The 16947-nt window shown below is 43.2% G+C and overlaps 1 protein-coding gene across 16 annotated transcripts in view; it reads right to left on the bottom strand.

The window, feature by feature from the left end:
- celf4 (CUGBP, Elav-like family member 4) overlaps window positions 1-16947 on the bottom strand; it is an 82417-nt gene that overhangs the window by 46726 nt on the left and 18744 nt on the right. For all 16 annotated transcript variants that reach the window (XM_069510858.1, XM_069510841.1, XM_069510807.1 and 13 more), the window contains exon 2: window positions 14449-14531. In XM_069510858.1, coding sequence (XP_069366959.1) covers window positions 14449-14531 — 83 coding nt within the window. The remainder of the gene's footprint in view (window positions 1-14448; window positions 14532-16947) is intronic.

Raw genomic sequence — 16947 nt, 5'->3', positions numbered from 1 at the left:
CATGCGTCTTTGGCCATCATTTATGTGGCAACGACAAATAAGATTTTCCCCACCCAAAGACAGCATGTGCGGTAGGAGCCACGTCACATCTCTTAATTACTGGTTGTAATTAGTTCCTGCGAGCGGTATCATCAGGTATCAGCTCTGACACAGTTGTCACAGTCAGTGCACGTCTGGGATGACAAAAGGAGATGGAAGAAAAGAAGAGAATCTTTGAGGTAACAGAGAATCTGTGTGCGTTCGAATCCTGTCCAAAAACGTTACAAGGTTGTCCCACGAGGAGCATAATCCATCAAAGTGATTTTTCTTCTCTCTCTTTCTCCCACCTCCTCCTGTTTCACCCCCGTCTTCCTTGCAACGTAATCATTTTCCTCTCACAGGGTGTGACATTCATAAAGGATGCTGGTGCAGGTGCCACATCTTGCCAAAGTTTGGGATGAGTTTTAGAGGTGTACTTACAGTATGGGATTGCCAGAGGTGAGTTACAATGCTCCTCGGCAGACTTACCCTTCTAAGTGTCCTTCTTGCCAGTTTCTTTTGCCCTGCTCTTTTCATTTTCACCATTTAGTTCTTTCGACCATTGATCCACTCTGATATGAGCCCTTAGTGGTGCTACCTTTGGAAGGCCGCATTCTCTGCACTGCCAGGGTCTAGCTTTAGTTTATGCATATCAGTTGATCAAAGCAAATGGATTATTGGAGTTAAAACAAACAGTAATGATAATTAAGGCTCTGAACTGGAAGCTAAACTGTGCTAAATAGTGTAGGGTCTAAAATATCAGATCCTTGTCTCCCAATCAATTCGAGTTTTACTGTAAAGCAACCCTCCTCATGAATCAGGATCATCTTGGTTATATAGCGGGCATGTAATGTTCTCAGTGTTTCTGTGCTAGACTCTGTGCTGCATTTTGTTATGCAGAGAGTTTGTACCTCTGTGGAATCGTTTTATACTTTTGGTGGCAGAAACGCAGCTGTTCAGTCCCTTAAACACCTTTTGTTTCAGCAGAAATATGCTCTGTTCAAAGTATCCAGGGAGCCTCGGTGGAGAGGTTGTTTACTTATAGTCTTCACATATATGCCGACAAGCTGTCTGAACATACAAACCTTATCATCACACAAACCTTGTGACTCAGTCTGGCGCACCCCCAACCCCCTTTCCCCCTTGCAGACTCCTATTTCAATAATGACCCTGCATATTCTCATTCTGTTGACGTGCGGGCGCGGCGCATGTCAGAGCACTTTGTCAAATACATAGACGGCGTTAAAACACACACACACCCGTGCGCTGAAAAAGAAGTATGGGAAATGGGTGGAAAACAAACACCATCTGACAAGTTTGTGGCACATTTGGTTCAGACAGTGTGATTCCCTCTGGATCTAAGAAAGTGGTATAGCGCTGGGAGGAAGTGTGGGAGAGGAGGGCAGAGAGACAAGGGGGAGGGAGAGAGAAGGAGAGATAGAGTGAACTCTGTCAGAGCAATTGTTCTTCCAGGTGGAAAGGTGACAAAAGAAAAGTGTGAACAGGTTCACCATAGAGAAAGAGAGTTGTAGGAGAGGCAGGAAAAGAGAGAAAAGAAAGTATGTTTGAGGATGTTAGAAAAATCAGCTTTTCAAATCTCTCATAACAAAATACATGGTTCATGTGTGTTGAGAGCACTAGTAATCCCTTCCTAACACGACTACACTTTAGAAAATGGGGGACTAATAGGCCCTGTGTATGAAAATGCAGATATTTTACAACAAACCTTTCCCTCTGAGCTTGGGCCTCTCATCCACGCAAGTTTCAAATCTCTAAAACAGAGATTTTTACCAAGTGCAGATTTTCAAAAACTCTGGTTTAAAATGGAGAGCTGAGGAAAAGCACAGCGTACTTCACACATGCCTGCTGTTGCTTTGCGTAAGGAGCAGGCACAGGAAACAAGAACAACAACAGTGGCTACATACCAATGAGCATTCTCATGTTCTTCTCTGCTGGTATTTGACAGATACTGTATCTTTTATTATTGCCACTTTTGGGTGGGACATGCTCCTCTGTAGTGGTTGTTGTTTTTTTTATTTTTTAACTGAGAATGAAATATTCATTGAAACAACTGTCTGTAGTAGTATAGACCGGGCCTAAAAGTTTTTCAGTTTGGTCGTGTGTAAGTTTGTTGAGTCTCCCAGCAACAAACATACATGGGATCTGATGTTGCCCTGGCTCAGCAAGAAAACAGAGTACAGGAGGGACAAAAAGATAGAATATCGTATAGAAAAGCCAATTCACGACTTAACAGGTTCAATTTCACAGGTGAGGAGATCACTTCAGGGCCAGAGTGTGGAGGAGGAATGACCAAACACACAGATAACGCAGCATACACCATTAAAAAACTCTGAGAAATACCTTCTTACATTTACTTAGAAATCTTTGAGTTTTGCTTTTTCACAAACACAACACACACACACACACACACACACACACACACACACACACTCTATTAAGAATTGATGATGCAAGAGTTGATGCTCCCAGCAGCAGCAGCAGCACATCAGGCCATAATGAAGGCCTGTTACTCACAGTTTGCCAGTGCGGACCAAACACTCTTTCTGTTTTACCCCCCTCTCTCACCCACACACACACACGTGCACGCACACGCACACATTGAATCACACAGAGAAAAGTTTAAGTGGGTGAGTCAGACCGACGCTCTTCCCGTGTCTCGCGTACACAAACACTCGCCCAGCAGAGGCGAGGCGAGCAGCAGAGAGCCCCTGCCTGGTTATATGGAGGGACAGAGTGTTCTGAGTTACTGCGCGGTGCAGCCACTCTCCACAGCAGCGCCATACAGAGTCCATAAAGCATGATGGATGACCTATCATCATTTACCTCTTTGGTGACTTCTCAATGCTGTCACACTCCGCCAAGCACATGCAAGAGAGGTGAGACACACCAAAACAGACAGGCAAGCAAAAGGCAGGGTATGACGACAAAAACACAAAAAGGCAACGCAGACAAATTGATGTTAAAGGAGGATTAGAGGGAGTGACAGAGGGAGGGAGGACGAGAAGAAGAGGAAAGACAGAGAGATGGATGAGGGAGCATCTTTGATGTTTGCTGGAATTAATGCGCACTCTGTCACATAGGCAAACAGTTGTACACACACCCGCACATGCACTCTCACAAAAGAACTGAACCATCCCCTGTCCCTTCTCTCCTCTGATGACAGCACCCCACACACGTAGAGGCTGTATTTAGAGCATGCAAAATCTCCTGTCTCCTCCACTCTTCTCTCCTCCACTCCTCTCCACGCCACAGCAAAGGAAGCAGGAGGAAAGGGGAGCGAGGGACACAGAAAGAGAGAGGGACAGACAGAGAGCCAGGAAAACGAATGAACAGCAGATGTAGAGAGATGACAGTGATAGTTTAAATGTCAAAGTGGGTGAGATGTCAACAATAGGAGCAAGAAAAGAGAAAAACAAAAGCAAAGTCGTGTGTGTGTCTGTGTGTGAGTCTGTCAGGGGAGCGTTTGTGGCTGGAACAGTAAATAACTTCCATGAGAACGAGTGCAACCGGGGAGCCAGAGGGGGCACAGGGCTCAGAGTCTGTACTACAGTTGAAAGTGAAGCACTCTGTGCATTGTGATGATGCTGGATTTGAACTCTTGTGCTATTGTAACCTTCTGAACCCGAGGCTTTCTTTCACTCACTTTATGTTTCAGCCACATATTGTTACTATAAATGGGCGCCGCATTGATTTAGTATTGCTCTTCCACTGGTCTCACAAGAGACAGATTAAATGGTGAATGGTCTGTATTCCAGTCTTGATGACCACTCAAAGTGCAGTACAGTTTTGCCATTTATCCATTCATGCAGTGCATCTATGTGCAGCACTTTCTCGAACGTACATTACTCTCACACTGCTGGCACAGCCGTCTTCACTTCACGAGGAATGTAGGAGATGGGGATCAAACCACCGACTTCTGCTCAGTGGACGACCTGCTCTACTTCACGCCCAAAAACATAATGTCAAAATGTATATCGCTGGCAGAGAGACTCCAGATGTCTGTCATATGGGTCAAGATAGAAAGAAAGACCTAAACTTAGACCCTATATTCTGTTCATGCATATCAGTACTTTTGTTTAACCTTCCGTACCTGGTGAGCATCTGTTAAACCTCACATCCCAGTTAAATCTCTGATCTCCACCTGAGATAACATGATTATGTCACGTGTTATTTTCTCACACTTATTTTTTAAGAGCCATAGCTCTTTTAAAATTAGAATTTTGTGTGTATAGGGTCTGTTATTGGGGTCATTGATGGCAGTTTCATCAATTATTAAAACAGTTTATCTAAACAAAAGTGGCAACAATTATAGATGAAAAAAAAAAAGATAAATAAGGGAAAATCTGAAGGCCTGCCAGGAATACACACTCTTCTGCAGGCTGCTGGCTTGAAGCTATATTGTCAGCTACTAGTAGAACACACCCAAACCTCTGACCAAACTGTTGGCGGTTGAGTTGCATGTGGGTGATGTAGGCACCAGAAAGAAAAATGCAATAAATAAAAAAGGATAGTATCTTGGGATGTGCAGCATTGATTTTGTTTTTAAAAACATGTCCATCAAGAGACAATGTTGTTATGCAATGATAAATCTGTGACACACTCATTTAATTTAATGGCTCCTAGAAAACACGACCACAGTTAGTGTGTCGACTCAAATGCTTCTACACATACTACTAATGTGCTAGGGCAAACTAACCCCAGATGCAATAAATAAATAAGTAAAAGGCTGACATTAGCATGACATCAAAATGAATATTGTAAAACGAGTTCCCTCAATCAAGCTCCTCTGTGTATTCTCCACAGTCTTGGATACTTTTAATGAAAACTATAGTATTTTCATGCCATTTGTGTTCAGAGTATTTAAGGTGTTAATGTGGGTAGTAGTTGATCACAGCGACTTAACTTCAATTGAAGCCAGTATTTTAATCTGATTTTTAAAGAAAATCTCCAGACATTGTTGCTGTGGCAGAGAACAATGAAAGAAACGTGTTTCCAGCGGACCTCTTGCTTTGGTACAAACAGAAAGATAGCATGAGAGAGGGAGAGAAAGAGAGGGGAGGTGGTGTATGTGTGTGGGGGGGGGGGACTACATCTCTGGACAGTGCCTATTGATCGCCACCCAGCACACATCACCACAACTTTCACAAATTGCTATTGAGAAGTGACCTGTAATGCAATTACTGGCCAATCCGGGGCCTTGGCTGCCATCAATTATTAAAAGCTGCCTGAGTCGCGGCCCGCTATCCAGCCTCAGTTGGTGCGTTGTGTCATTATCACATCCCCCGGCCACCAGCTCGCCAGCTGCTATAGCCAGGCCCGGAACAAGATTTGCGAGCGCCACTTCCCGCTCTGTCGAACATATCAGATAATACGGGCCAAATGAAGAAATTGAAATCTCTGTGTTATATATTCCGAAGGCTACAGCGAAGGTGAGGCTGGTGAAGGTCACAAAATAAAGTGGATTTGTGGTTTCTCTTGGAATGAGAATTGTATTTACAGAAGAGTAAAACCCCCTTTGTAAAAAGTGAGCAGTTAGTTTGCGCTTTATAGGAACTTTGAGAAGTAGAAAAACAACATTAATATTGCAGTGAGACTCACCGCTGGGCCTTACTTTTAAAAAACGTTCATTCCAGCAAACGAAAGCATGGGCCACTGTTTCTACCTCTAACCTGCTTCGTCTCACTGTCTTTTAATCATTGCCCATATATCCCTCTTTGCTACACTGTTAGCTGTTCTGTAATCACTTATACATTCCTCGAGTAGTTTCTGCCATCAGGGTTATGATGAAAGGAGACAGAGAAAACAGCAATGCAAGCATTGCATGATAATTGCCCTTTGCTTTGAACTGACACAATAATTTTTCTTTTAGTTGTTCTCATTATAAAAACCCTTGTTCAAACTGGGCTTGTGATTTTTTTTCTCTGCTGTCATTGGGAAATAAGTTATTTGTTATATAGTATAAGACAAAAGTAGCATTTAAAAAAACTGCTACCAGAGAGGCAGCATTGCAGAAAGCAACTTCAACATCATCATCCATTTTACAACACTTGAGCAGTTTTATTCCAAATTTCTACAAAAACCAATTTGTAAAAATCTTCATTGCTACTACAAAGTATCTTAAGGAAACTTGCAATAAAATCATTTGTGTTAGGGATGTGAAAAACTAATCTCACACTGGCAGTTTGTCCGAATTGAACGGTTCATTTGAAAAACGGGAAAAGTTTGATTAATAGAAAGACCTTGAGAGAAATATAGAAAGATACAGCAGCTACAAGAGCCTGAGGAAAAAAAGGAAATCACTGAATGAAAATGTTCTCTGGTGTTTCAAAGCCCTGGCCCCGTACCGCACTGACAACTAAGGGAGAGACCGGGCGTAGAGGATGAGTAGTCAAGCTGCACTAATGCATGACAGAAAGAAAAGGTATACAGTACAGACCATAATATTCTCCAACGATCAATAAAACACTGCTCTAATATATAAATTATATTGTAGGTGTGACTGATTTATTGCATTTTATTGTTTTCAGTTATCTGTTCTCTGTTCCTCGACATTTAATGTGCACGGTAAATTAACTGAACAGGCTACAATAAAAAGATCAGACAACACCGCACTTACTGTTGTGGCAAGGCGAAGTGTACTGTATGTGTGTGTGGAGCTTAAGGGCATGAAAAAGATAAGGCAATATAGCAGTGTGACATACAGCTATTCACAAAGAAGAAAAAAAACCCTCGGACTGGCAGGATATTTGAAAGCAGCTGGAGTCAGGCAGACTCAATACAGCAGCAGCAGCAGGAGGTAAAACTATGACAATGACAGAATGACTACCACAACCAGCTTATGGAGATGCTTAAATCTGTGAAGTATTCGCATGACCAGGGCTGAAGCCAGACGCACACTGGTTAGGATGCTATTAAAGCCTTTTTTTTTGAGAAATAGCTCCAGCTGCAGCGGCCCATGCCTACGTCCTTTCCCCAGTCACAGTCAAAAGACGTTTTCACATAATAATGTCTGGAGAATCAGGTCGGGCCATTGTCTGGAGTTGCCCTTTCACACTTGAAGCACACAACCGGAGATTGTCTGTGTCAGACGCCTTCTCACCTACTAGACGTACTCCATGTTGTTAAGGCAGGGAGGGGCAGTGCCGAGAGCGTGCAGGAGAAAATGATTGAAATGTCATCAACACGCTAACTTGCTTGCTGTGAATCCAATCACATTCTATTCAGTCGTATGTTACATTGGCGTTTGTGCTCGAGAGCTGGCAGGTTAAAGTCCATTTAATGCCCGTTCCGACTGATTTGGACATTTGCACTGTCACACGCTGCTCCCCCAGGAAATGTCTGGATTTGAGCTTGCAGTGCATGTATGAAAGCAGCTATGCCCACTGTCCTCTTTATTATACTATCTAACTATTAGACTATTAGTAAATTAAATTTACACCAACCTGCATGTCTTTGGGCTGTGAAAGAAATCCAGGGTCAATGTTTTCTCGAAGAAGAAAAGAAAATATGTTTTTGTCAAATATCTTCTTTACAAAAGAGCAAAAAAAAAGTACTGTCCAGGAAGGGCTTGATTTTGTCTCCTTCCATGCTGGATCGTACATGTAGGAGTCCTGAAGTGCCAGTAGTGACATTAACACTTGTAAATGCTCAGTCAAGTGTGATACTGAGGATGAAGTCTCATTCGTGCATTGTAAGGCTGTAGTTCTGTGGATCAATATAAACTCAAGGGAAGGACAAGTTGATTTCAGACTGCGACAATAACTTGAGCCAGCATTAGATGCTGAAAGGAGCAATAGCACCTCTGAAGTTTCTGTAGTGGGGACATGCTTTTAGAGAGAATACAACAAGTTTTGGATCACCCAATAATGGCACTTAACAGAGGTGTTTTGAATTGCTCTGACAGTTCAATCCATTCGTTTAGAGAGCTTATCACACTTTTTCGGATAGTTGGCAGAGGACTCTTCAGTCAGCAACAATTTGTACTGGATTTTTAACAAGGGTATATGTTATGTGTTATATGAAAATATAACCATTATTGAATCACAACCTGACTAAACACCTAAAGTGTGATAAAAGGGCATTTTGCTAAATTATTATTTTTGTATAGTTACACTGGAGAGGCCTGGCCGAAACTCCAAGCTCTCTGTTTTAAATGAGATTAACATCAAAAACGCTCACTGCAATATTGCTCTGAGGCATTGAGGTGTGTAATTTCACACTGGATCATCAATTTATTGACCCAGCGAGTGGCGTGCACCACATCTGAAATGAGTTGGATTACTGGACTAAAGGGAACTGCTGCCTCCAGACAGATGAATCTTTCACTTTTGTACAATCTGCTCAAACTCCCCATGGCAATGTTGTGAGGTTGTAACATCAGGTCTAAAGCCCAAAGATAATAGGAGACTTAATAGATGGTGTGTAGGCTGTGATAATCTTTATTATAATTGTGGCAACATTCATGTGACACGCTTGATGGCCAAAAGTATGCAGACAACCACACATTAAACTCATATGTAATCTCATAAACTGGGCATTTTCAAAGCCTCTTTTTGAATTTGGGGATCTGTATTTTATGATTTGCCAGATGGTTTATATTGATTGTTGTTGCTGTCTAGTCTCTTGTAAAGGTATGGGCTTTATGACTGAAATGACAAAGTTCTTATGTTGTGAGGCCTCTGCTCATCGCTGCTCATTCCATCCACTCATGGATGTTAACTTCTAGACAGACAAGAATGAAAGAAAGCTTGAATGAGAAAGTTACACCTTGTGTATTTCCTATTTCCATTGACAAGTACAGGCCCCCAATTCAGACATTGAAAAGTTTTCTAGGCAGGATTCAACTATCCAACAAACACTCACTTCCTGCTAGACGCCTAAATGCGGCGGACACCATGTGATTCAAAGCATCAATCAATCACCTAAACAATTCAACCAAAACCCTGGACCTGCCTACACTCCTCTTCTATGAAGGATTTCCATAATATTTCTGGCTTGGCTGCAGGGAATGGCTCCTATTCAGACTCAATAACATTAGTGAGACGAAAAGCTGGCTGTTATTTTCGTTATCTGGTTGGGTTGAAGTAAAGGCTCTGTGTAGTCTTGTCAAGATTCTCCAACACCAAACTGGTTAAACCAATTTTACACATGTATGGGTGTGTGCATTTTGAAAATAGCAGCAGCCAATTGGGAAACTAACACTTGGCCAATCAATGGTGTAACTTCATCACTTAATCACGGAGAGACACTCATTTATGGGGCTGCTCTTGGTTTGCAGTCCAGTCAAGAAAGAAAACAAAAACAAAGAGCTGTTTCAGGAAAGCAATAATTCTCATCACTAGTTTAAAACATAATTGCAGGCTGTAGCATTAAGATGTCCCATGAATTGAACAGAATTTGTGATTAACTCTGAATTTATTACAAACACTACTTTCAGAAAGTCTTTCTGGCTTTCTACTGTCTGTTGTGGAGACTCATTTGAATTTTTATTGCAGGCTTATGACCTGCCAGGACTCAGGCAGCATACTGCCTCACTTAAAAGCTTTGCTCCGGTTTTGGACATTGGATACTGTTTATTCTTTTGTCGCACCGGCTACTGACAGTGCCCACTAGTTTCTGCTGTTAGGCATGCAAGAGTGAAATAAGCTGCTAAATAGGTGTATGAGGTTACAGAAATCTGTGTTTTTTGAAACCTATTGATACTTGCTTGTGCACCCTGTCAGTGAATGTGGATTCATTAATTGGAACTTGATATTTGGCAAAAAAAAATATTTTTGGGTGATTATGATAGTTGAAGATGTGACGGCGTGGGGAGAAAAGGGGATGTTTTAGTTCCGAAGGCCTGCAGCATTGTTCATGTGGACGTGCAGCTACGCCTGCTGCACACTGCACCACTAATCTGAATCTATAAGAAGTAGCGAAATATTGTACTTGCACGCTTACGGGAAACAAATCATAACCAAGCACCACCGAAGCTCCCCTGCACCAAACACCCCTTGACCCACTTCACCTGGGGAGCCTGGCAGTTATCGACCGATAAGGGCAACTTATTGAGAAAAAGCTGCCATGAAACTGGGTCGCAGGAGCCAATCAATGACATGGATTTCTCGCCCTGGCATTATCTCAACTGAGGGGGGGATGAAAAAAGAAACATACACAAATCAGTCAGTATGGAGGCACCCGACTATACCTCTCCTCCCACTCTCTCAATCCACCCACTCTCTCCAACCTGCCTTCATCAGCCCCTTCCTCTTTCCTCCCTCCTGCTATTCATTTGCTTTCCCGTCTTTTCTGGTGTTTGTTTGCCCCAGGGCTGAAAACTCTGTGTGTATATGTGCTCCATTATCTGTGCGTGTGTTTGTGTGTATTTGTGTGTGTGAAAGCGCTCTGAAATGACGCATTGATTCACAGTGTTCTATATTTTCTCATCTGGCTCACTATTACAGTGCGAGTCAATCGACGCCGTATTTCTCTCTCTCTCTCTCTCTCTCTCTCTCTCGTTCTCTTCTTCTGTTTTACTTTCTCTGTATTTCTCCCCATCTCTCTCTCTCTCTTTCTATGGGTATCACAGTATCAGGTAGTTGAATGGAAGTGTTTACGAGGTATTCCTGCTGCAAGAGTAGGGTTTGGAGTGTTGAGTGCATGTGTTGTGAGTAGCAGCGGTATGTTTTGTACTTGTGCATGATTATGTGTATTTATATGCATTACTTTTTCAAAAAACTTGAAATACACTGCTAACTATTCAATAGTGCATGTCCTTTTGTGCACTGTGTGGGGGTATATGGTAGTAGTGAGGACCGTATTGTATATCTGACAGTGTGTTTGAGTGAATGCCAGATCAGTTTTTTTATTTTTATGTTTTTTTGCATTTGAAAGTATATGTGTGCGGGAGGATTTGCTGGTGGGTATTTGCACCCTGTGCTAGCTCAACTTTGCAACTCCACCCTGCGACCTGCATGTACACCCACAGCCACACACACGTGCACACACGAAAACACATCCACCCACATGTGAGGATTTTTGCCAGAATCAATAGAGGCTCTTTAATGCCTCTCTCTGTAGTATGAGTCTGAAACTGGAGCGCGGGATCACAAATACAGCAGTCAGGGACCTGACGTTTGGGACGCGCCCCATTTTTGGCCTGTCTCACATACCATCCCAAAAAACCCCACCAAAACCAAATTTATCAGCTCAGTTGTGTACTTCAAATCCAGAATCTGTTTCACTTGTGATAACTTGCATTTAATTTACTATGCTCATGCTTGTGTTTTGTGATTATTTCCAGGAATGGACAGATGATGAAAGAGGCACAACCATGTCACGTATGGTAGTTCTTTCCTGTAATTCCTGTAATATTTTTTAGCTTTACCAGTATTCTAAAGTGCTGCAGTTGATTGAACACTACACGAAGAAGAAAATAAATGAATGAGTTCAACCACTGTACTGAACCCAGAAACACTGGCTCCACCTTATTTATAAACAGTCATGCAGGCCCACGAGATATGCTGTACTTGGTGTTGCAAGAATGAGTGCATCGCTAAAATAAGCTTTAAAAACAAACATTTAATAACTTAAATATCTCACGTGGAGACTCTGACACTGGTAGGAGCACAAATTTTTCAATGGGTTCAAACGGATCAACTTCATCTGTCCGCACAGGAAGCTAGCTGTGTTAAAATTCTCCAAAAAGACCATAAGGGCAAAAGCTTGCTGAGAACACAAAGGTAGGCGGAGTTGTAGTTACTGTATGTGGGACATCTAGTGGCAGTCAGTATTGTATATAAAACCTTTAGATTGCGATCAAGAACATAAAGACACAATCGAGACGTTTATAAACTTATACTGAGTCCTTGGTCTTTTTCACCCAAAGATTTCATTAAGAGTGGCTCTTGCTTAATAGGGCAAATAAAACCCTGAGTCCCTGGTCCTGTGCTGAGAAGATCTGCTCATTCATCCATCCATTGAATGAATGTTATGGCTTGTATGGGTTTATCATTCAAACGTATCTCTTGGCTGTTTTCATTGTGGGTTTCAGTGCCAGTCTGATTTAATTACGCCAACATCTATTTATTTTCTATCAGCATAATCCTGTGTACCTGTACTTTCTAACACTATGATGGAACGAGGGATGGGAAAACAATTTGTCATCTACAGGAGTAGGTCAATGTCAGTGTCACTTTAACATCAGTATTTTTGATTGCCGCTTGTTTACCCAAAGTCTCTCCTGACACTGCACTCACTCAGTTGCGTACACACAGACACTCACATACACACAAGGCAGCCCTCAATACTTTGTCTAAGCTACACCAACAGCCTACAGCCATGCTTACAGGGCATTTCCACTAGGAAGCCAAATCCCCTCTTCTCTCGGCTCACCTGGCAGCGAAAGAAAAAAGATGGCAGAAAACTTTTTAAATGTGAGGGGTTGGGAAGCAACTTTGACGATAAAAAGCGCATCAGGACGTGAAGTGAAGGGGAAAGAAGCTTTAAGGGGAAAAAAAGGGATTTCATTTGCAGGGTTTTGGTTGTGTTGGCCTGCGAGTGGGGGAATGAAAGATGCAGAGAAAAGGTTAGGTGAAAAAAAGCGGAGGAAAGAGGGTGTAGTCGTGTGCTATAAAACGTCCCACTGCCTTTCCCAGGGCCAAGTCCTCGCTCTGTTTCTAATGAACTCATTTATTCTGTTTTGCTGGCTTTACCTCCACCAGCAACAGAAGACAGTCTCTTGGTCTTTCCTCTCTCAACGCGCGGCTTCAGGGTTTATTGAGCATCTAGGACTGTCCTGTGGCATTACCTTTGTTTACTTAACGCTCGCCATCGATCAAATGCAAACCTGAGACCATCCTCGACAGGCAAAGGCATCGCTAATTACCATTTCCCTCTAAAACAATGTTGATCGCAAGTGACTGATTAAATTTATTTGCTGTTGATGCATTACTGTGTGGCATGTTAAGCTAAACACACTCCCTTTCCCTTGAAGATGTAATGACAGAATCCTTAAAGAGGTTGTTTTTGTGCCCATATATTTTGGTCCGTGTCAAACAATAGCAGCAAAGGCAAAAACATCAATCGGCAGCACATTTTGTGTGAACACAAAATCGCATTCTGGTTTTGGCCAAATATTTAATCTCTCCTCCTCTCTCTCTCTCTCTGTGCGCGTGTCTCTGTCTCTCCCTCCCTCTCTCTTTCTGAATAATATGCCACTGGGAAGTGAAAAAAAGGAAAGCACGGATCCCCACTCCTCCGCTCTTCTCGGCTGCACGTCTGTGATGTCATAATCACTCACATCAAAGGCTGTGCGCTCAACACGGCGACTGTCAGCTTCCCTGGAGGCGTCATTAAAAACGAACAGAGCAAACTGAGCCAGGCCTGACAGAGACGCATCAAAACTTCCTAACACGAATACACGCAGTCAGGCTCGGGCGCCACATTTATGTGCACGCGCAAGCACGGATGCATGTGCATTCAGGTGCATGCACCCTTAAGAACACGATTGCAGGAATGCATGCACACACACACCCACACACACATATATGTAATCATTCAATTATGTGTACACGCAAGAAAATGCTCACGATGCATATAATCTCTTACACACACATATATAAAGTCACGCACACGATAGCTGACAATCAAATATCTGCTACTTCTCTACGACAATGTCACAGCTCCCTCATTCTAGCATACATGAACAGGAGCTGAGCGTAACAACGAGACACGCGTTACATCGAGCTGCATCGTACATGTGAGCATCCACAGCATCTGTTGTGAGGACATTCTGTCGTGATTCACGATGCACACTCATGTTGTTGCCAGTCAGGGGCACAACACAGAGCGTGCACATAAATGTACAAATAGCCTACATCCACCCGCCCACCCGCTTTTCATCCCTCTCTGTCTATCTCTGGCACACTTGCCCACACACATGGATGCTCTCACACACACACACACACACACACACACACACACACACACACACACACACACACACACACACACACATTGAGAGAGATAGAGAAAGAGGCACACACTCATTTATACAAACGGAGGAAGGACTATAAATAGTATGCCTATGATGTGATGCTGTGTGTGGTTTCTCCCTATGGGTTTGTGTGTGTGACTGTCAAAGTGAAGAGAGAGAGAGTGGGGGGGCAGTGAAAGGGGTTTGTGGAGTGGTGGCAGAGGGGGGAGGAAGAGGAGGGATATTTAAGAGAAAGAAGAGCAGTGCTCATCTCTGGTGTACAACCAGTGATAAACAGCACATGACAGACATGGTGAAGACTGTGGGTCCACTTTGATTTGAAATAAATATAAAGCATTATACTGTATGTTAAAAATGAAACCTGCATCTGCAATGTTTTTGTGTAAGATCCCGCTTCTGGGTCGACATGGCTTTCCTGGTATACAACTTACCCCTGGCAGGGTCTTCTGCTCATGCAAGGCATTCTGGGCTTTCAGGGCCGACTCTCTGGCACAGTAGGTGAGGAAGGCACAGCCTGAAATACAGCGAGAGGGAGAGATAATTATTTGATGGAAACTGGGGACAGAGAAGCAGAGACAGCCATGGGAGGGGGATGCACCAATCATCAGCGAACAGCCAAAAGACAACATACACACACACACGCACACACACACACACACACACCAGCCTGCAGCCACAGCTCTGACACTCTGTCTACATGGTCGCACAGGGAATTTGCTTGTGTTTGTGAGTGTGTGCCTGTGAGGGTTTGTGCACAACGAACAGCATTTCAGCAACTGAATAAACTGAACATTCCTCTGTATACAAACATGATCCATACACATGTGGAGACAGAAATGGATGTGGGACCAAAAAAAAAAACCGTGGCGCTTTGGAGATCTGTTGCGTGAGAGCCGCTGCCCATAAAACACATTGCATCTGAAAGCGCTTCCTCCCTGGCAGTCTGAAATAGTAGTTATCCATTTGTCCATCGCGCTCCTCCGGCTGCTGTGACAGGGATAGACATTTCCCTGACAGCTCCTCTCTCTCTCGCACCCCTCCCTCCCCGCTCATCCCTCCACCCTTCATTTCTCCGTCTCTCTGCTCCATATGTTCCAAGACTACCCACAATCCTCGGTTTTGTTAGCACCTGGGCTGACATGTGGGGGTGGAAAGGAAGATGGAGACGCAGGAGGCAAGGAAGAAGAAGGAGAAGACGAGGGAGCCGTAGGGAACGTGTAAGCCGTTCCCTCGCCACCCCCTGTTGACAGCGAGGCGCGCGCCACTGTCAGAGAGCTGACAAACTGTCAATCTGCAGATCAAGGCTAATGATTCATGTGTTTGACAGTTTAATAAAACACTTACAAATACAATTGCACAATAGGCTGCGGTGACGTGAATCGGTTTCAGGCAAATTTGCCTTGCACTAAATATGCAGGTGTTGTGCTGGTATGCTCTGATGCAGACTGTAGACAGACTCTAAATGAAAGAAGCATTCATTTAAATAGAATTCAATTAAATTCAATGAAAGAAGAAAAAGTCATGCATGAGGGGATGATTAGTGTCTGTGTTTGCACAATGACAACAATATTAACAGACATTTGAAGCGTTTGAAAAAGAGCTCTGTTCCTGAACAATTGAGTCGACAGGAACATCACATTTTTTGAATTACAGAAGTCTGCATGAAGACATTGATAAACTGTTCCCTGCTGCCGTGCAACTCACACGAGCGCAAAGAGACAAAAGAACCACAGTTTGTTCTGAGAACATCAAGGACTGAACATTAGATGATTATCACAGACCCCTCCCCCCAAAATACAAACACTGCAGTTTATAAAAAGCGCGCCCCCCACCCTCTCGCAGCTCTACCCAGTTTCACTTTGTTCTTTTTTGCATACCGGGGGCTATTTATTGTTGAGGGCAGCACCGTACTGCACTGTATGTAGAAGCAGCGTGCGTCTCATCCTCTTGGCTCCGTGTCTTTAACCCTGGGTCGTTCTGGTGGCGGGACGCTGGGGAGCTCCGCCTGTTGGTGTTTTTAATTAACGGGCCTCTCTCTCATTAGGCGAAGTGGGAGCTGGCCGCTGACAGCTTGGCTACCTCCTCATCCTCCACGGGCCTGTCGTGTTAAAGCTACATGCCGGCGCCGTCCCACAGGAAGCACACGCGAGCCTCTGATTCACACGCCTGACACTCACTCGCATGATTGCAGCCTAGGTACCCACTACATCCAATATATCCAGGGGTCCAGGATTACTAAGGAACAATGCAAAGTCAGATATGCTCATATCGAACACATCAATAAAATACTCGCTGACAGTGTATTTTATTTGTTTTTCTAGAACATCTATTCTTGCTTCTTGCATCTAAAGCATAATTTAACATTGTTATTGCTAAATCTAGGCACTGGCAGCACTTTGTTAAGGTTAGAGAAAGTCTGAGGACATTAGAGGACACAACACACAAAACCAAAGCCACGATATTTTAAATAATCTTTACCGACATTGTTTTTTTTTTTTCAACTGAGCTTAACTGCATGCTTCTCTCCCTCTACACCCGCTATCCAACTAACTACACCCTTATGTACTGATTACGTGCACGAAAACCGATTACATTTATATTTCGCATGTTTACAAGACATGGTGATTCTGGTATCGTTGATGTTTAGACTTATAGGGTCTTAATCCTCATTTCATCAGTTCTAAATTTATACTGCTCCCATTTGAGTAGCAGAAGTTCTGCTTTTCAACCATCTCGCCATCATTTATTTATTTTTCAGCTATTTATACTCTACTGCTCATTTACTAATTTCCATGCACTCATGGTTCTAGCACATGATGTTAGCCTGTTACAGCTGAGGTCATCCTGTTGACCTCCAGGTTCAAAGTGCTGACCATGCAGTTCAGCTAGTGACCTTTGTTACATGTTTTTCCCCATCTTTGCCTTTCCTC

This window comes from Paralichthys olivaceus, chromosome 2 (genome assembly GCF_024713975.1).
Source record: "Paralichthys olivaceus isolate ysfri-2021 chromosome 2, ASM2471397v2, whole genome shotgun sequence".
Classification (NCBI taxonomy): domain Eukaryota; kingdom Metazoa; phylum Chordata; class Actinopteri; order Pleuronectiformes; family Paralichthyidae; genus Paralichthys; species Paralichthys olivaceus.
The sequence above is the reverse complement of the archived record's forward strand: the minus strand, read 5'-3'. Positions and strand labels throughout refer to the sequence as shown.